Consider the following 19,743-nt stretch of genomic DNA (forward strand, 5'->3'; position numbering starts at 1 on the left):
AAAGCACATATGCTGGCCAATTACCCTGCCCACCTCCCTTGCCCCTTTGTACTGAGAGCAATGGGAAGGAAGTGTAGAAACCAGCCCTGCCAGCCAAGTAGTTACATGAGAATCTCAGATAGGGTGGATAAAAATCATTATTTTTCTGAATTTTTAAATCAGATTATAGAAAGTTTTTCTTTTTAAAAATGTTTAAAATGAAATCTGAATTTAATACAAAATATGTAAAGGCCCAAGCTTATTGCAATCTCTTAAAAACAATTAAATAAAAAGTAAGTATGCTGAATCCATGAGCCCCTATTAAAAACTTTAAGTTAAAGGATGCTTTTCTATGTAAATAAAGAATGGGGGGAAGGGGGAGAGAAATCTAACTTTTGAGGTTAAACTTTGTAAACATGGCACAATAGGTCACGTATTAAGGGCTTGTTTTGTTTAATACAAATAAATATGCTATTTTGTGTCTTCAATTAAATTCCATCCTAATGCAGCTTGACATAAATCATTAGCAAAAAGTTAACCATCCAGTAAATAAGCAAGATTATTCACCATTTTCTAACATACTAAAATGTACAATTGATAAGAATCTGAAAATATTAAACTATATAATTGCTTAAATAAATCTGGCCTAGGGGAAGTCTAGTACATTGGGGTGGTATGGAGGTTTGAAGTAGCAAAAGAACTAGGTAGGTAGCAAAAAAATGCATCAAATCTCGTGTAAAGGTTCTATTTAATTGTAAATCAACTTGGTTTAATGGTTATATCTACCAATGAGAATGCACCTTTCTTTGGAAAAATAACTGAAATACAAATGGTAAAGTTGATTAAAATCAATTATTTAAAATTGCAGTTCTCCACTTGGTGGTTTAAATCATCCAACCTGATCACAGAGCCTTCATTAAAAAAAAAAAAAAAAAATTCTAGCCTTGGTGGTTGTGGAGAAATGCTTGAAAATGTGACTCCTAAAGATTCAAAATCAGAGGGCAAACAAAAAGATTCCAAAGTTATTTTTGAAATTCTCATGATTTTTAAGCCAATCTCATAATTTTTAAGTATTTGGGGCTGGCAATACAGATTACACGTGCAAAGATGAAGTGTGAGCACGACTCAGTAACTGCCAAAATTTGAAGTGTTTTGATGCCACTTTTCAGCAAAAATCCCACTGTTCTTTGGAAAATTCACTTCATTTTGTTACCAAAAGTGGGAGCTGTTGGGTGCTGAGCGTTTTTGAACATGTGACCTGAGATATTTTTAGTCCATATGACTGAACCTTCTTTTCATTTTTAAAACACTCTAAAAATCTACATGCATAGTGAGATTACCTCAAATACTGGTATGCTACAACTGGAGTATGGGGTACTCTTACTGGTGCAAATTTGGAGTAATGTGATCTAGGGGTTCCCCAGATACAACCTCTCCCCCACAAATAAGAAGTGAACTTGAATATTCAAATTGCTCTAAAACCCATCTGCATAGTGAGATCATCTTGATCACTGGTATTCCACAGCAGGAGCTAGGGAAGAAGACTTTGGGAAAGAAGGAAGGAGAACATCCACTTACAGAAATGGGTCAACTCACATCTCTCAGAACTATCATGGCAGGCTGTATTCATCCCTGGGGGGGGGGGGGAAGGGGCCTTCTGATTCATCTGGGAACCTCTCATTGAAATGAATAAACTACTTCACACCACTGCAATCCTGTGATGCTGAAAAGAGCTATGCAGAGCCCTCTCCCTCCCCACCACTAGTCCCTGAAGTGGAGTATGAAGTCCAGGACTCCCCTCCACTCCACCTTGCTGCCTCCAACCAGTAAATCATGCCTTCCTCTCGGCCCATGGGTTATCACCTTCCCTCCTCGAGACCAATCCAGCTCAGGGGAACATGGAGGGGCTAGGACGAGGGCACAGCTGATTAGCAGTGAGGTGTTCTCAGGAAGCCTCTTTGTGCCTCTCCACAGATGCCCCCCAATTATGCCCCCCTCCCTCCCACCACTTCCTCAAAAGCCACAGAATTGAGATTAACAGCAAGTCTTCCTTTGACTTAAAACGGGCAGGATTCCACCGCAGGCCTTCAGGTGGCCCGAACCACTTTTAGCCAGTTCCGAAGTAATGGCTCAAGTTGCCTGTAGGTCTGATCTGCACTATAGCTCCAGACAGTTACAATTTTAAGACTGCTTACAGTCTGGGGGGAAAGCTTCCTTTGTGCACACTGGACCAAAAAGCCAAAAATCTAGGCAGGCAAACATACAGGCGGACCATGGGGATAAGGATCCAGCATAACAAACAAGATGAATGGTCCCGGTTGGTGCATTGTAAGTTTCACCACGGTCTCTGCCATCTAACATGCTTTTTTACCTTCAAAAAGTATAGTTGTTTCTTTAAAATAAAAAGTTAGGATGCGGAAATGTAAAGCATTTATAACCCATCCCTGGTCAGGCTGAGCTGCTTGCTGCCGGTTAATTTCACCTTTTCTGCTGCTGTATTTGTTTGCTTTTAATAAACAAACCTCCATACCACCCCAATGTACTATACTTCCCCGAGGCCAGTCTCCCCTAACCACAGCTCTCTTCCACCACCCCCCTGAACCTGTAATATCCTTTAAACCGCCTCCCTCTACACCCACTTCCTCCTTTCTGCTATAACCCACTTGCTAACACCCCTGCAGCTGCCGCCCCCAAACTTCCTTCCACTCTTCCCCGGAGCAGAGCTGGCTGGGGGGGACGCTGCCCGACTTTTCTCCTTTCTTTCCGAGACGTTGCTCCTGTTTCACTTCCCCCGTTGTTGCCTGCAACTCCCAGAGGCACCGATTTGTTGGCCTCGCCCCCTGTCTGCTGGGGCTCTGCCCGCAGGCCCGGGCTCGTCCCTCCCCGGCGGGTTCCGCGCGCACCGACAGCGGGAAGGGAAGAGGAAGCGGCTCACTATTCAACTCCCCTCCCCCTGCGCAGGACTTTGCAGCCCTCTCTACCAGCGGGAGGCTCTATGGTTTTAATCCTTCACTGCCCACACCAGAGCCGAACTAGTTTCTTTTGTCTTCCCTCCGGGCTAATCTCTCCCTGGCCCTCTCAGCGCAAACCCCACCCACGGCTCCTGGCTGAATTCCTCCCCCCGCCGCCTGCATGGAGCGAGCGTTGCATCCAGGAGACAGCGGCCGGGCTGGAGAACCAGCCGCGAACTCCGGGAGAATGCAACAGACTTGCCAGGGGATCTTCTGCAGCACGTACCCTCCCGCAAACTTTAACGACAAAGTCCCCCCACCAAGCCATCGTCGGTGTCTCCTGTACACCCCCTCAGGAGCCCCAGAAACTGCAACAAGATCTCCGCGACCCTGGTGCTGAGCAGGAGCAATGACTTCCTGGAGACGACAGGGAACGGCTCCTCTCGCTCACTAGTGCCAAAGCGCTCTCTGCCCCACACAACCCTAGTGCCCCCCTCATTCTTATTGCAGAGGATTGTGTACATCCCCCATAAAGACTAATTCAACTGAGGCTACAGAAATACCTATTTACACTATGTCTCTAGCTATGTTATCTGGGCTTCACTACTGTTTTTGGCAAACTGACTCTCGTTAGGGTGCCCATGTTACAAACCCAACTCTCCAGTGCAGTAGACGTACAGTACCATAAAGGAGAAATCCCACAAATATTTTGCCCCTCTCTCAATATGGGTCACACATCGTGTCCCATGTAGGGGCTCTGACAAGCAGAGAGGTGCAGATTTGATCACTAGGCCCCTAAAATAGGTGTTACCACAAAGTCTCAGCTAGGGTGGTATCTTCCCTTTAGGCAAACCTTGTCAAGGGGCTGCCTAGAGCAGTGGTTCTCAACCAGGGATAGCCATACCCCTGGGGGTATGCAGAGATCTTCCAGGGGGTACATCGACCCATCTAGGTATTTGCCTAGTTTTACAACAGGCTACATAAAAAGAACTATCAAGGTCAGTACAAACTAAAATTTCACACAATGATTTGCTTATACTGCTCTATATACACTGAAATGTAAGTATAAGACTTACATTCCAATTGGTTTATTTTATGGTAACAGTGAGCTGTGACACTTTGGTATTTTTATGTCTGATTTTATAAGCAAGTCGTTTTTAGGTGAGGTGAAACTTGGGGGCAGGCAAGACCAATCAGACCCCCGAAGAGGCTACAGTAGCGGGGAATGGGCGAGAGCCACTGGTGTGAGGTTCCACTCTCCTCCTGGGCCTAAGGTTTTCTGAGCTCACAATGGTCCCGGCATCTCCTCTGTTGGGGGTTCGCCGTGCTGTGGCAGCACGCAGCTGGGATGGGGCAGTTTCCCTTTCCCCAACAGGATTCCCTTCTCCTCCCCTCCCCCAAGGCAATAATCAGGCCTCCCCGCTGACTAATTGGGTTTGAAAGGTTTTTGTTTTTCGCCTGGAGAAACCGCAGCAGTGATTGCTCTCTATGAAGCCAGCGATCAGGGGATTAACGCACACCGCGATTCGCTTCGCCCCAGCAGCCACACGTCCAGTTGGCGTAGGCGCGGGCGCAACAAACGCAAGTGCCTCCTGTAAGGAGAGCGGGAAAGTTACACAGCCCCCCAAGCCTCCCGCCAAGGCACGCGTGACGAGGATTTCTATGGCCAAGGCTCGTGAGGCCGAGGCTGCAGGACGGCTTCCCGCTCGCTCTGTCCATACGTACCCGCCGCCCTGGGCGGGCTTGTCCTCGGCCGCCCGTGGACGCTCCCAAGAGCCCGCGACGGAGCCCACTTGCAGCCCGGGCTATTGCAGGAAAACGGCCCGCAGGAAATTGCAAGACCGCGGTCACATGACGAGTGAATCGCTGTGACATGCGCCCTCTGGTGATTCAGGAAGAGGGAACTTGGTGACTCAGGGGCACTGAGCAAGTGTAACTAGGTCACTTGCTCTCCTCTAACCCGCTCCCCTCCCCGGTCACCCCCACCAATGAAAAGGATTCCTTTCTTTCTTAGCAAAATGGCTATGGCGGCAGGCAGCTGTACACGGGCATAAGTGTGGCTGGCAAAACTTTCTAGTCTAGAAAGTACTGGGTTGGAGGCAACATTGCTGCTGACACCAAGGAAATCAGATTGACCGGGTGGAAACGTGAACCGATCCAGTTGCTTCAGGCACACACACCCGCTAACCCTAGCATACACCCCCTTCTTAGGGGGGGATTTTGCACAGATAGAGCATAAGCTCATGTATGCTGCTCATCTAGAACTCCCTCTGCCTTTCATCTGAAAAGGAAGCCACTTTGCTTTGTGGGATATGCAGCTACCTCATCAAATGTCACCGGCACACATAAAACAGCTGTTCCCCAATCAGTCTCTGCTGCTTTGGTGATAAACCCAGTGCTCAGGCACAAGGTGACTAGAAAAGGGGCAAAGCTAAGTCAGGGCAGAGTGGGAAGCGTCCCCAAGGCTGCAGGAAGGATACTATGGAGCCAGCGTTCATTTCTGTAGTGGCTGAGGGTTGCAAGTTGCCATATAATTTATCTATTTACCAAGCTGTCCCATAAACCCGCTGAAATGGCCTCTCTACGCCTGCAATCTTCCAGCTCCTCCAGCTGCCATTCCACCTTTCTTCTCTCAGTGTTGCTCTGTTTCCCCACCCAAGAAGAAATCTAATGGGTTTCTTGCAGGCTGTGGTCTTAAAATAGAAAAGCGACTTAAGTTTTCGATCATGCCATTTTATTGGCGGTTGCAGCATTAGAAACCCAGTGCAGCATGTCTCTTTCATGTGTATTCTTAGTGTGATAAAGAGACAAGCTTAAGAGAAGACAGAAATAGTAGAAGTGCAACAAAAACTGTCCCTTTCCTTACCCTCAAGCTCTACATCATTTCACCACTCTATAAAAATAAAAGCTAAGACCTGCTAACCCTATTGCCGACGTAAGGGGACTGTTGCCCCCTTACTAACATTTAGTGGGGGTGTTTTAGTTGCTAGCTCCCAGTACTAAAAAGGGGGAAGGGTTGATGGGGAATCAGGACCCTGAGACTGACAAACCCCAGGAACAATGGGGAGAGGCTTATGCTCCAGGTCAGCCTGAATGACAGGGCAACCAGGCTAATCAGGGAGTCAGGAGGCCAGGGAGGTCCTGTCCTCCGTGTGAGCTGGAATTGCCTGGGTCGGACAGAGTGGGGCCGAGCTAAGCTGGGAGCAGAGCTGTACCAGATCCAGAGGGACCACAAAAGCAGCCCAGAGAAAGCAGACTTGACCTGGGAGGAGAGCTGCAGCAACCAGAGTCAGAGGGGCCAGAAAAGCAGCCCAGGAAGCAGGTCAGTGCTGGGAGCAGAGTGACAGAAGCAGCCTGCAGAGCAGACCCGTCCTGGGAGCAGAGCTGCAGCAACCAGAGCCAGAGGGGCCAAAGAAGCAGCCCAGGGAGCTGGAGGCAGAGCAGCAGCAGCAGTCCTGAGACAGAGTGGTGGAGCTGTGGCTGGAGTAGTCCAGAGCTGGATGCGGCGAGCAGTTGGGGAAAGCGAGGGGGACTCTGGGCAGCAGGCCCAGCACAGGGAGACGCCTCAGCCAAGAGACTCTGCAGGCCAGGCTTGGATCATAACCTCGACAGGGCGGGGGCGACACTGGGAAGAAGGGTCCTACCACTTAGAGCCTTGAGAGCATGTGGCCACCACCAGAGCAAGTGTCCAACCCACAGTATCCCTGCAGCACAGCCAGGGCCTGAGAAGGAGGCCTGGGACTTACAAGGAACAGACTGTGAACTGCCCTGACATTCCAGAGACACTGTTTGTGATGTTCCCTGCCACAGAGCGGGTTGATATGTTTCCTTTAACCTTTCCCATTCTTCCTTATTCTTTTTAAAATTAATTGTTGATTAAATAACTTGCATTTGCTTTAACTTGTACGTAATGGTCAGTGGGTCAGAGAAGTGCCCAGTGCAGAGAGAGTACCCCAGAGTGGGGACACCCTAGGCCCTGTCCTAGGTGGGCCCAGCCTTGTTGGGGTTACAAGGACTCTGCCAGACAGGAGAGTGGAAGGGGAGTCCTCAAGGGCAGGGAGGCCACTGGGTAAAGGAAGTGGGAGCGAGGACTCAGATCCTTTTGCTAGCCCACTTCACCGGGGTAGTGCACAAGCCAGGAAAGTTCCCCACAATAGCAGGACTATTCCCCTGCTTACACCTAGTAATGATTTCACTGTCCAGCTGGCAAGGGGCAATCCAAGGTTCCTAGCAACCAAGTCCTTAGTGGGACCAAACATCCACAACCCCTCTTAGAATAGTTTAATTAGTCTGCTTTGTGATGTCTCTAGGAAAGATCTCCACTCCCACTGTTTGCAGCAGTTACAGCTGGTCATGACAATCAAGGATCTTTTCCATTGGGGATCCAACACGGGTACAGAAAAACCCTTCTGCTTCTTCCTTTTGACACCATCTCCTAGATCAGAGAATCATAGAAGTGTAGGAGTGGAAGGGACCTTGAGAGGTCATCTAGCTCTGTCCCCCGCACTCAAGGCAGGACTACATAATTACTACACCATTCCTGATAGGTGTCAAATGTTCAGTTTCTGCAGAGGCTTATGTGTCTCTTACCTTCATTAATTCTCCCCTTTGCATTACCACCCACCTGTGGCCAGGAAAGACCGAATGTATCAGATAACAAAAAGTGCCTTTTCCTCACCCACTTTACCCCTCAATCCTATTGTGACCCTTAATGCTACCATGAACCAAGTCCCGTAACTTCCCCTCCGCCCCCTCTCCCCCCAGCATTACTGGTGAGAAAAGGGTTTAGTTACTGAAAACTATATCATGTTCATTCCACACACCTACACACACAAAATATCTGCTACACTGGAATTAAAGTTGATATGTACTAAAAAGACTTACAACACGTGTTAGAAGTTCAGAGTTTAGACTTAAGAATGACCTATAATGGAAATAAAATTGATTTGTACCTTTTCTGCTTCTTTATGATTTGTAAGGACAGCCTTATAGATTCCCCATATTCTTCCCCAGGAGATTTTAGTCTCCCCCCTGCTTTTTACTTTAGAAGTATCAGGATCATCAAATCTAGTCTTCCCTATTAGACTCCTTGGATGCCTCACACGTGGGTTGGTGTCTTTCTCAGCCCCTATGTGAAGGTGCCTTAACAAGGCACCTTTTCACCAGAGTTCTAAATAGGTGTTCAAACAAACAAGCAAACCACACACACAAAAACCCAGTTCAGAAGGCAGAGTTTTAATCCACCTCTCTCCACACAAACATACACACACAATTCCCTTCTCAGTGAATCAAGTTTCAGTAGCATGGTTCCCTCTGATTAAGATTTTCAAAGCAGACTAGGAGAGTTAGCTACACAACTCCCATGGAAGCGAATAAGTGTTCTGTGGCTAAATCCTTCAGTCCAGTGAAAATCTCAGCTATTTGTTCACCACGCATCCAGTGTAGTCAAGGCCTGAGTTTCTAATTTAATAGCATATATTACTTTAAAGACTCTACACATCTCAAAGAAATCAACAGAGTGGAAAAAAGCCAATGTTTTTTCCTCTGCAAGTTTAACTTTATAAGAAATCCAAACATTTAACATTTTGGAAAGACACAGACGATTTGTCACCCAAACACCTTAACTCTGCTCCCACAGAGATGCTCTGAGAACAAGCAGAGTCAGGTGATCCATGATCACAAAACTAGATTTTTTTTTTTTTACTTTTATTTGTACAGTGCACCCTTCATACAGGTGCACACAGACCAAATTTTCTAATTTCTGATCAAACAATTTATTGAAGGCAATCATTTCCCAGTACACAGATTCCATGCATCACCAGATATACAAGTGTCATTAGCCAACTAGATAGCAGAGTTACCTGTACAAAACTCAAAAGCTGAAATCATGGTATTAAGGTTGTAAGACAGGACAAAATTGAATGTAACGTTGTAGCATGTGCTTTATGTATGAAAGCAATGAGCCCAAAGGTCTGTCATTGACAGTCACACACAATCACCTGCAAAGCATACAAGTCCAGAGGCCTTTCCAAGTTTAAGCAGTGCACCATCATGTGATGCAGACTTCTTAAAGACCCTGTGAAAGAAAATGAATTGGAAGCTAGGGGATGGAAGGGTTCTGGCATTCTTACAATGATCAGTCCAAATTTAAGAAGTTCAGAGCTGCAGGCTGTGTCCTGCTTTAGAAATGACAAATAAATGGATGTTTCAAAATTAGAGTTATCACTTTGAGTTTTACATATAACGCTGTAGGAAACCCACCCTCCTGCCACTGTCCCCATATTGGCTATTGACACCTGTACAACACAATGGGCATGGGACTCATCAGTCTGTAGGTCAGATAAAAGGCCTTTGCTATGACAGAAAATTTTCCCCTGGCCATTTACAATATGCCCTGGCCATTTACAATAGGGTTTCTCATCCATGTAGATTCTCTTAATGTATGAGATTTGAGCTGCCACTGAAATGCCCCCATATTCAGTATACTGATAGCATTTCAACTCCATGTAGGTCCTCTAATGGCTAATAATGCAGATCCCTTTAGAGCTTCCTCTGCCTTTTGTTCAGAAGAGCCCACTCCTAGGTGAAATAGATGGCCATCTCCTCGAATGTCACTGGTACATGAAATAGGTGTTCTTCATGCAGCACCTGCTGCTCCCAAGACAAACCCACTGCTCAGTCCCAGGTCGAGAAGGGAAGGGCAAAGCTGAATCAAGCTATTACGAACAGTGTTCATAGTGCTGTGCTGGGGACATTATCTAGCTAAGCCTTTGTAACAGAATCGTTCCCATGGTATCTAAGCTTACAAACTGCCTCATAATTTCTCTGTTTACCAGAACAACACATGCATTTGTGTTTGCATTGCATACACCCAACAAAATGAATATTCTCCTGCCATCTTCCAAATCAGCTTGGCCACCAAATCAGCTTGCCTTCATTCTCTGGATCTCTGTGTTGTTGGGTCTTCCCCATAAGGGGGAGCTCAGGGGGCTGCTTGCACCTCTTCTCACCCTCCTCCCTGATAAAGGAGGGTGGGAAGCACGGAATGGAGAATGCTTTGTGATACAGGACAGTAAGGAAAAGAATACCCCCCCCCCTTTCAGGTAAGGGGGCAGAAGAGGGTGAAGCAGTGACTTGTGGGAGGGCCAGATGGAGGTGGTTGACAACCTGAAGGGTTAAGGACAGTCATCTCCTCCTGTACAGGCCCTGATCCATGCACATGTTAGGTGTGGAGGAGAGACATATGGTGGGGTCTTTCCCTGCTGCACAGCTTGGGAGCTGCACAGCTGGGAGGGGCAACTATAATGCAGAGTTCCTAAGCTCAGAAGGACTGGAGCTCAGATGATGGGCTGCTTAGCTGACTGAATGGCATTTCCTCTACCTGATACAAATGGCCTAACTGCTTCGGAAGTCTCTCTTGCACTCTCCCCCATATTCCTTCAGACAGAGCTTCCACCACTTCTGAGATGGCTCCCACTCCCCAAGTTTTGTAGCCACACAAGAGGGGTAAGCGGGCAACCATGCTGCACAGAAGCTTTTGCTAAGTTCCCCTAAGATTCGGCTTAAAAATGTATAATAATGTCCTCTTATGTTTGGAGGCCAGGTGAGGCGGAAGGATTAGCTTTCTCGGCATCACAACATGCCTGATGCATTTTTAGGAGGATTTTAATTAAGAGATTGATTGTGAGTCAATAGTTTCATGATCAATTAACATTGTAACACTGCTTCCGCTTTGTTGCGTCATTCAGTCCAGCAAAGAGCCACTCCTGACAGCATGGGCATAGAGTACCACATGGCTCATGGGTCCCTGTCTCAGTGTCTCTCTCCCGCATGGGTGCTCCGGTGCTGAGTGAGCCCTGCACTCTGGCTGAAAGTTTTCCCGCACTCGGTGCACTCATAGGGCTTATCTCCAGTGTGGATCCTCCAGTGCTGCACCAGGGCAGAGCTCTGGCTGAAGCTCCTCCCACATTCCGTGCACTGATACGGTCGCTCCCCTGTGTGGACTCTCTGATGCTGGGTGAGTGCCGAGCTGTCACTGAAGCTCTTCCCACAGGTGTGGCACTGGTAGGGTTTGTCTCCTGTGTGGATCCTTTGGTGGGTGGTGAGCTGCGAGCTCTGAATGAAGCTCTTCCCACACTCGCTGCACTTGTAGGGCTTGTCCCCCGTGTGGATTCTCCTATGCTGCGTGAGGTGTGAGCTCTCACTGAAGCTCTTCCCGCACTCACTGCAGTGGTAGGGCCGCTCCCCAGTGTGAATCCTTTGGTGTGTGATCAGCGTGGAGCTCTGGCTGAAGCGTTCACCGCACTCCCCACACTCAAAGGGCTTGTCACCGGTGTGGGTTCTCCGGTGTTGAATCAGCACCGAGTTCTGCCGGAAGCTCTTCCCACACTCAGTGCATTGGTAGGGCTTCTCTCCCGTGTGAATTCTCCGGTGCTGAATGAGACCCGAGCTGTCCACAAAGCTTTTCCCGCACTCGTTACATTTGTAGGGCCGCTCCCCTGTGTGGATCCGCTGGTGGGTGGTGAGCTGGGAGCTAAAGCTGAAGTTCTTACCACATTCGATACAACTGTAGGGTTTCTCTCCAGTGTGGATCCGCTGATGCTGCATGAGTGACGAACTCCGGCTGAAGCTTTTCCCACATTCATTACACCGGTAGGGTTTGTCCCCAGTGTGGATCTCCTGGTGTCTCAGGAGGTTCCCCTTCCTACTAAAGCTCTTCCTGCACTCCACACATTCATATGAGTTTTCCCCAGCATGAACTCGCTGATGTTTCAGGAGCTGTGACTCCTGATCAAAGCTTTTCTCACACTCAGAACATTTGTGGGGTTTCTCTCCCAGGTGAAGTCTCTGATGCACTTCCAGATCTGAGCTCAGGCTGAAGCTCTTACGGCATTCAAGACATTTATAGGGTCTCTGCTCCGTGTGGATTTTCTGATGCCTGATAAGGTTGGAGCTCACACTGAAGCTTTTTCCACATTCATCACATTTGTAGCGTTTCTCTCCCGTGTGGATCCTGTTGTGGTTGTAGAGAGTGGAGCTCCGATTGAAGCTTTTCCCACATTCAGCACATTTATAGGGCCCTGCTCCAGCATGCAGTCCTGGATGTTTCACGCATGTTGAGCTGTCAGTAAAGCCTCCTCCGGATTCAGTACATGTACATGGCTTCTCTCCCTTGTGGATCTTTTGATGCTGAGTGAGGTGTGAGCTTTGATTGAAGCTCTTCCCACACTGCACACATTTGTAGGGCCTCTCCCCCGTATGGATCCTCTGATGAGTAACCAGCGTCGAGCTTACACTGAAGCTTTTCCCACATTCACTGCACTGATAGGGTTTCTCTCCAGTGTGGATTCTCTGGTGTTTGATCAGTGCCGAATGAACACTGAAGCTTTTCCTGCATTCTGTACATTGATAGTGATTTTCTCTGCCGCGCGGCCTCTGATAGTTAATGGGGCCAGCATGCGTGTCTAGTTTCTTTCCTGCGTCTAGCTTCAGCTGAGGATTCTCCTCTTCGCTTTCTCTCACAATCGCATCATCTAGGGAAGTAAAGAGAGAATCCAGACAGCACTCATTGCCTGTGCTCAGGAGAAAGGCAATCTCAGGGAAGCGTAAAGGGTGTGTTACAAGTAAGACACTAAGCTTAAGGGTATGAGCTTAAGGGTGTTTCTGCACACTACAAGTGCTACACTGGCAAGCTGCGGAGCTGCAGTTATTCCACTGTAGTGCAGACTTTCACTACAGTGATGGAAGGGGTTTCACCATCACTGTAGTAAATCCACCCCCTCTAGAGGAGGTACCTAGGTCGAAGGAAGAGTCCTTCCATCCACCTAGCCGTGTCTAAAGTGGCAGTTAGGTTGAGCTAACTACATTGCACAGGACATGACAATTTTCACAGCCCTGAGTGCTGTAGCTAGGTTGACCTAAGTGTGAGGTGTAGATCAGGTCTAAGACTATAAGCTTTGCATCAAGCCCCAGCACAACTTTCCCTAGACAGGGACAGGGAGTGAGGAGAGGGACATGGAAGAAAGAGTTGGGAAGAGGAACAGAGTGAAAGAGAGTGAGGTGAGGAAATGTATGAGGATGAAAGGAAAAGTAGATTGGTGTGAGGAGAGACTGGGGAGGCGAATGGACTGTGGGACCTTTCGCTCTCTCCCTCCAGACTACTGAGGACTGTTTTTAGCATGACTATTGTTCTGCAAAAGGCACCTCAGGCTGCTGATGTGGAGGAGAAGCAGAGTCCATCATAAGCAGGGAAACTCAGAGGAGCAGTTTGCCATCAGCATCTCCTGCTACATGGGGATCTAGTCTCCCCAGCTTATTGGGTCAAAAGCCCACCCTATTTGTTTTTAGCCCAAGACAACAGTGGACTTTGCCTCTCCCCCACATCAGGGGATTGAGGAACTTTTTGAAGAATACAAAAAACTCTTAACTTGGTGCTAGGGGTGCTCCAGTGCATTTCCTATCAATGCTATCACTGAGAAGAAAAAGAAAAATTCAGGAAAAAGCACCAATTAGAACAACATTACTATCCACACCAACATCATGTCACATCTTGCCACCCACACCTCACCTAACTTTCCACTGTTTGTAATTTCCAAAAGCTGGAATATTGTCTGCTTCATGGTGCATGAAATACCAAGTGTGTAAAATTTGGCAGTGTGCAGTAAGAGGGCCTGGTGGGGGGAAAAAACAAAACCTAAGACTGCTTTTTTAAAAAATTACAAAGTTAGGGATTTTTAAAGTGGGTTAAACTTTTCAAATTAGGCATTTTTAGAGAATGGAAAGTATATTGAAAATTCAAGCTTATTCTGATTCAAACAGTATAATTTGGGTCATTACAAGGGTGAGATTTTGTTTTATAAGGGAGTTGAACTCCACTTTAAGCTGAAAACCATATATTAGCCAGGGATCTGCTACAAAGCCTCCATAATAAAGAGAAAGTATGTGGTGTGAATAACCAGAAAATATTGGCCAAATCTTTCAAAAGAAGAGTCAAAAAGATATGTGCTTTATAAAAATCTCCACTTATGTCTCAATATGAACTTTGGAGCCTAAGTGATTTGGGAACACAAGTCTCATTGGGCACCTTTTCCTTGTAAGTCACTTAGGAGCCTCAGATTTTTGAAACTTGTCTATTTCTTGTCCTCAACATTCATAGTATTAATACAGTTAGACAAATACTCTGGATTTTATATAGGGCAGACTCAAGTTTCTAGAACAGGTGGAAGAATCCCAAGAAAGTTGAGTGCTTGGCATACCAATGTATAGGTGATTCTTGCTAAGAGCCTAACAATGCACTTCTACTATAGCAGAGCCAATGAGATCACAGAACGAGACTGATATGAGACTCATGAGTAAGGCTACGATTTAGTCACGGAGGTCAGGGCAGTCACAGATTCTGTGACCTTACCGGACCGCTGTGACTTCTTCAGCTTCAGCCGACAGCAGCTGAAGCTGTGGCTGGAGCCGGAGCTATGCTCTCCACATAGCCCCACTGTGGGGGCTGCCACCAGGGCCGTGTGCCCCTGTCCTGCAGTGCGGGCTGCTGCTGGGGCTGTGCACCTCTGCCCCGCAGCTTGTACAGTTATTTTTAATAAAAAAGTCACAGGCTCTGTGAATTTGTTTGTTGCCTGTGACCTGTCCATGCCTTTTACTAAAAATAACCATGACAAAATCTTAGCCTTACTCATGAGCTGTGTTGGAATTCCAGCTCTAAAACGGGCTAATTAACTATGTAAATTGATTTTAAAACAGCTCTCACCTGTATAGGGATCTCTAAGGCTCTCCATTTTCTCAGGGCTCCGGAGATCAAAGACATATGGTTTTTATCCTTGTTCCATCTAAGAGGTCACTTCACCCCTAGCAGCCAAAAATCCTGGTCCTGGGAAAGAAAACAGGGGTAATGAACCTCAACAACAATCAGATGTGATTAATGAGGGAAAGTATACCCAAAAGCCCCACACAGAGAAAACCGGTGCCTAACCTTAAGCCTTGTCACTGCGAGTCTGTCTTTCCTTACCTGTCCCCTTTCTGGGAAATGATACAATTCACAAGACTGACAAGTGAGAACATTTTGGCCCCAATTCTGCATAGGAATCAGTACAGGGAGAGCATTGTGTCTGGATGGAGTCCTATTGACTTAGTCATGACTCTGCACAGGCATCAGGGTTCATCCTTGCCGATTCTTTGGCAGGACTGGGACCCAGAAATGTGATCCTACCCACACTGAGATCAGTGACAGAGCTCCCACTGACTGGTGTTGCAGGACTGTGAGCTCTTCAAGGCAGGGACCTGGCTTTTACACATTCCTGTGAAGTGCTCAGCACATATCTGGGCATTTATTATTATAAAACAATAGGGAAGTATTTGAGGAGGAATTGGAAGAGGCCAGTGACAAAGCCAGATGAAAATCCAACAAGGTATTTAGATGCCTAGAGGAATTTTCAAAAGTGCCTACCCTCATTAGGTTCCTAACTCTCATTGAAATCGAGCTGGCTGTCAGGCAAGCTACCACCTGTCCCACCCCTGCCTCTCAGCACTCCTTTGATGCTCTTAACTGAGTGTCCTGGAGGTTTAAAGCATCCTTCAAAGCTCTCCTCAAAACTCTCCTTTGCTGTGATCCTACCAAAAAAAAAAAAATTACCATGCTCATATCACTGCCTGTCAAGCTGCTCAGGGCAAGGGCCATCTTTTTGTTTTGTGTTTATTCAGTGCCAGGATAAAACAAATACATAAAATAATAATAACAATAACCACCTGCTTAGGCACTTTTGAAAGTCCAACTAGGCACTTATATGCATCTTTAGGTGCCTAAATACCTTTGGAAAAAGTGCTCCAGTAGCATTCACGTTTTTAGGATGAGTAAATCTCATCTTCTTGAATGTGGTTTTTATTCATAGCCTGAAAGAGGAACCCAACTTTCCGCCTTTTTCAAATCCCAAGCAGTTTCTCAACTTTGAATTAACTAGTCCAAATGAAGGAAATATTCTCTCTACACCTGCTAGCTAAACTGAAACCAAAAGGAAATGAAGGAAAAGCTTTTTCCTTCAAACAAACAAAACAAACAAAAACCTCTGAAGTACTTACATTTGGAAAAATTTGAATACCAACTTTCATTGCATTGTAAAGATGGAAAATGATATAGGTTCTTACTTAATGCAGTACAGGACTTTGACCTCAAAAGTTAAAGATGTTTACCCTGACGATGTACATCATTAGAAAAGCAGTACCCTTTAATTCATTCAAATCTGCGGAGAGTTCCCTGATGCAGCACATTTATTTATTTATTTAAATAGTTTCAAGCAAGTTTAGGCCTTAACATAACTTGTCATAATTATCAAAATAATTTTAAAACAGGTTTATTTTTAAAAACAAAAATATATTTAAATGAAAAAATCCAATTTTTTAAATGTAAAACAAATCAACTTTTATCCACTCTGCCTTCCAATACTGGAATAAGCCATACCTACATAAGCACTTTTATATAAGTATATCTGTGTCTACATTAGGGGGGTTCGCAAAAAGAAAAGGAGTACTTGTGGCACCTTAGAGACTAACAAATTTATTTGAGCATAACCTTTCGTGAGCTACAGCTCACTTCATCGGATGCATTCAGAGCTATTACCAGCAGGAGAGCGGGGGGGGGGGGAGGGGGGAACCTTTTATAGTGATAATCAAGGTGCACCATTTCCAGCAGTTGAGAAGTTTTTTGTTGAAGAATTGCAACTTTTAGGTCTGTAATCGAGTGACCAAAGAGACTGAAGTGTTCTCCAACTGGTTTTTGAATTTTATAATTCTTGATGTCTGATTTGTGTCCATTTATTCTTTTATGTAGAGACTGTCCAGTCTGACCAATGTACATGGCAGAGGGGCATTGCTGGCACATGATGGCATATATCACATTGGTAGATGTGCAAGTGAACGAGCCTCTGATAGTGTGGCTGCTGTGACTAGGCCCTATGATGGTGTCCCCTGAATAGATATGTGGACACAGTTGGCAACGGGCTTTGTTGCAAGGATAGGTTCCTGGGTTAGTGCTTTTGTTGTGTGGTTGCTGGTGAGTATTTGCTTCAGGTTGGGGGGCTGTCTGTAAGCAAGGACTGGCCTGTCTCCCAAGATCTGTGAGAGTGAAGGGTCATCCTTCAGGATAGACTGTAGATCTTTGATGATGCATTGGAGGGGTTTTAGTTGGGGGCTGAAGGTGACCGCTAGTGGCGTTCTGTTATTTTCTTTGTTGGGCCTCTCCTGTAGTAGGTGACTTCTGGGAACTCTTCTGGCTCTGTCAATCTGTTTCTTCACTTCCGCAGGTGGGTATTGTAGTTGTAAGAATGCTTAATAGAGATCTTGTAGGTGTTTGTCTCTGTCTGAGGGGTTGGAGCAAATGCGTTGTAGAGCTTGGTTGTAGACAATGGATCGTGTGGTGTGGTCTGGATGAAAGCTAGAGGCATGTAGGTAGGAATAGCGGTCAGTAGGTTTCTGGTATAGGGTGGTACTTCAAAAACAGACTCCAATGAGAGACTGCTGAATTGGAATTAATTTGCAAACTGGATACAATTAATTTAGGCTTGAATTGAGACTGGGAGTGGATGGGTCATTACACAAAGTAAAACTATTTCCCCATGTTTATTCCCCTCCCACACCCATCCCCCCACTGTTCCTCAGATGTTCTTGTCAACTGCTGGAAATGGCCCACCTTGATTATCACTGCAAAAGATTCCCCCCCCCCCCCCCCCCCGCTGGTAATAGCTCACCTTAAGTGATCACTCTCATTACAGTGTGTATGGTAACACCCATTGTTTCACGTTCTCTATGTATATAAACCTCCCCACTGTATTTGCCACTGAATGCATCCGATGAAGTGAGCTGTACCTCACGAAAGCTTATGCTCAAATAAACTGGTTAGTTTCTAAGGTGCCACAAGTCCTCCTTTTCTTTTTGCGAATACAGACTAACACGGCTGCTACTCTGAAACCTGTCATTAGCGGGGTTGTGCCACTTTAAAACTACAGTATAGGGATGTAGTTAAAGCGACACACCTTTTGTGTTTAGACAAGCCTTAAGTTATGCACCGTCTCATTTTCTGCTTTTTATTTTGATCTGGTTACAGCTTATAGTTTCTGGTTAGTTCCACCATTTATGCAGCATTTCAGAATAGTTTTTTTTTAATGGGGGGGGGGTTGTTTTGCAGTTTATTTCTTTTGTTAACAAAAAATCAAGTTTGCTCGTTGCAAAAAATGTACTTATATCCCCACAACTCTTTTCCTTTGACCCCAGCCCGCTCCCATCATCTCCCACCTCCAAATTTCATCTTAAATCCCCTCCCTCTACCACTCCCTTAGCATTCACCGATCTTCCCCAAACTCCTTTCCACGTTTTTCTGAAATCCTGGTAGGCGGCGTACTCGGTTTTGTTAAAGATCATCCGGCTGTGCCTGAGGATCCCTGTACAGCTCCCCACACGCTGCCCCTGAGCTGGGGGGAAAACCGCAGACACACCCCCCCGGCCCATGCTGTCCCTCAGCTGTCCAGCTGGGCGGTGCGGGAGAAATCCTGCCGAGGCACATCCCTTCAGGATGAGGGGCCCTGGTTCGTTCTCCTTCCCTGAGTCAGTCCCAAGTCCAGGCTCCAGCTCTAGCTCCCTCTTCGTTGCTGTCGCTTCCTACAGGCAGTGATTTCCCCTCCTGGGCCCCGCCCTGCTGTGTCCCCTCCCCCCGCATTACCGAGCCCCCCCCGCCCGGCTCACCCGTGTGGCTGCGGGAAGCCGCAGGAGCGGGTCGCTCAGTGCGAACGCCCGGGGGTGCGGGGCTGTAGCTGTGCGGCGCCAGGTGCCATGTGCACGGCGGGCTGCAGGGAACAGGACGTTCCAGGTCGCTGAAGTCCCCACTGGGCAGGACTTTCTAGTCCTCCTCTCCAGAACCGGCTCTTTGGTTTTAACCCTCACTTCCCCAGACTGGAGAGAGACGTCCCCTTTCCCGCGGTTCTGCTCCTTTGTACCCTTTCCTGCTAGAGGCCACTCACAGCCCCCTGGCCTGCACCATCCCCTGCCACTCAGAACAAAGCTCCCACGGGGCTCCTGGGCCATTTTCTCTCCCCTCTTGGTTTTGGACAACTGTAGCCGGGAAAACAGTTCATGCACAGGGTCCCAATTTGGGGTTCTGCTGTGTCCCCTTTAGGGTGGTTTGAGCTGCTGTAAATCACTCAAGCTGGCCCTTGGTAAGCTCCCAGAATAAGGGTGTGCTGAGGGACATGCTGATGGGCAGGGTGCTGTTCGAGCACTTGTGCCGCAGCACTGCTCAAAGCCACAGTAATAGTTGGACCTGAAGGATGGTCCAGTGCTTAGGACCTTGAGCAAAGAAGCTTCAGCTGGTCCTGAATAACTCCATGTGTAGCCAAGCCCTAACAGCAGTTCCCCCGCTATATTCTCCCATCCAAGTCTCTCCACCTACCAGAGGGTGATGGAGGCTTTTCCACTGCTCCCTTGAATCCTGTACTGCCATTCCCAAGAGAGCAAAAACAATAACCACTCACCCCACCCCAAAATAACACCAAACGACAGGAGATTATCAGGAAAACCATGAGAGTGAAATAAATGCCTTGGGGCAACTCTACACTACAAAATCAGTTGACCTAAATTACATAGCTGTACAGCCACTCCCACTGCAGTAATTAAAATCACTTTTGCATCTCCAGACTTGTGTCAGCAGTGGGTGTCCTCCCCAGGAGCGCTTACACCAATTTAACTGTCAATGTGGGGCACTCTGGGATGGTTTCTAAAAGGCAGCAATAGTGTACACACCGCAGACTTGTCCCATCAATGT

The 19,743-nt window shown here is 47.0% G+C and overlaps 1 protein-coding gene across 2 annotated transcripts in view; it reads right to left on the bottom strand.

Moving 5' to 3' along the window:
• LOC125626368 (uncharacterized) overlaps positions 1-18,802 on the bottom strand; it is a 35,398-nt gene extending 16,596 nt beyond the window's left edge. Inside the window, exons 1-4 of one of the 2 annotated variants that reach the window (XM_075122564.1) lie at positions 18,669-18,773; positions 16,586-17,364; positions 14,689-14,808; positions 10,769-12,463 (exon numbers count right to left, since the gene is read on the bottom strand). In XM_075122564.1, coding sequence (XP_074978665.1) covers positions 10,769-12,463; positions 14,689-14,716 — 1,723 coding nt within the window. In that variant the 5' untranslated portion in view covers positions 14,717-14,808; positions 16,586-17,364; positions 18,669-18,773. Of the gene's footprint in view, positions 1-8,145; positions 12,464-14,688; positions 14,809-16,585; positions 17,365-18,668 lie in introns of those variants that run through there. The other variant, XM_048829246.2, reaches the window with a different exon arrangement.
• Between the last annotated feature and the right edge of the window lie 941 nt (positions 18,803-19,743).

Source organism: Caretta caretta, chromosome 1 (genome assembly GCF_965140235.1).
Source record: "Caretta caretta isolate rCarCar2 chromosome 1, rCarCar1.hap1, whole genome shotgun sequence".
Classification (NCBI taxonomy): domain Eukaryota; kingdom Metazoa; phylum Chordata; order Testudines; family Cheloniidae; genus Caretta; species Caretta caretta.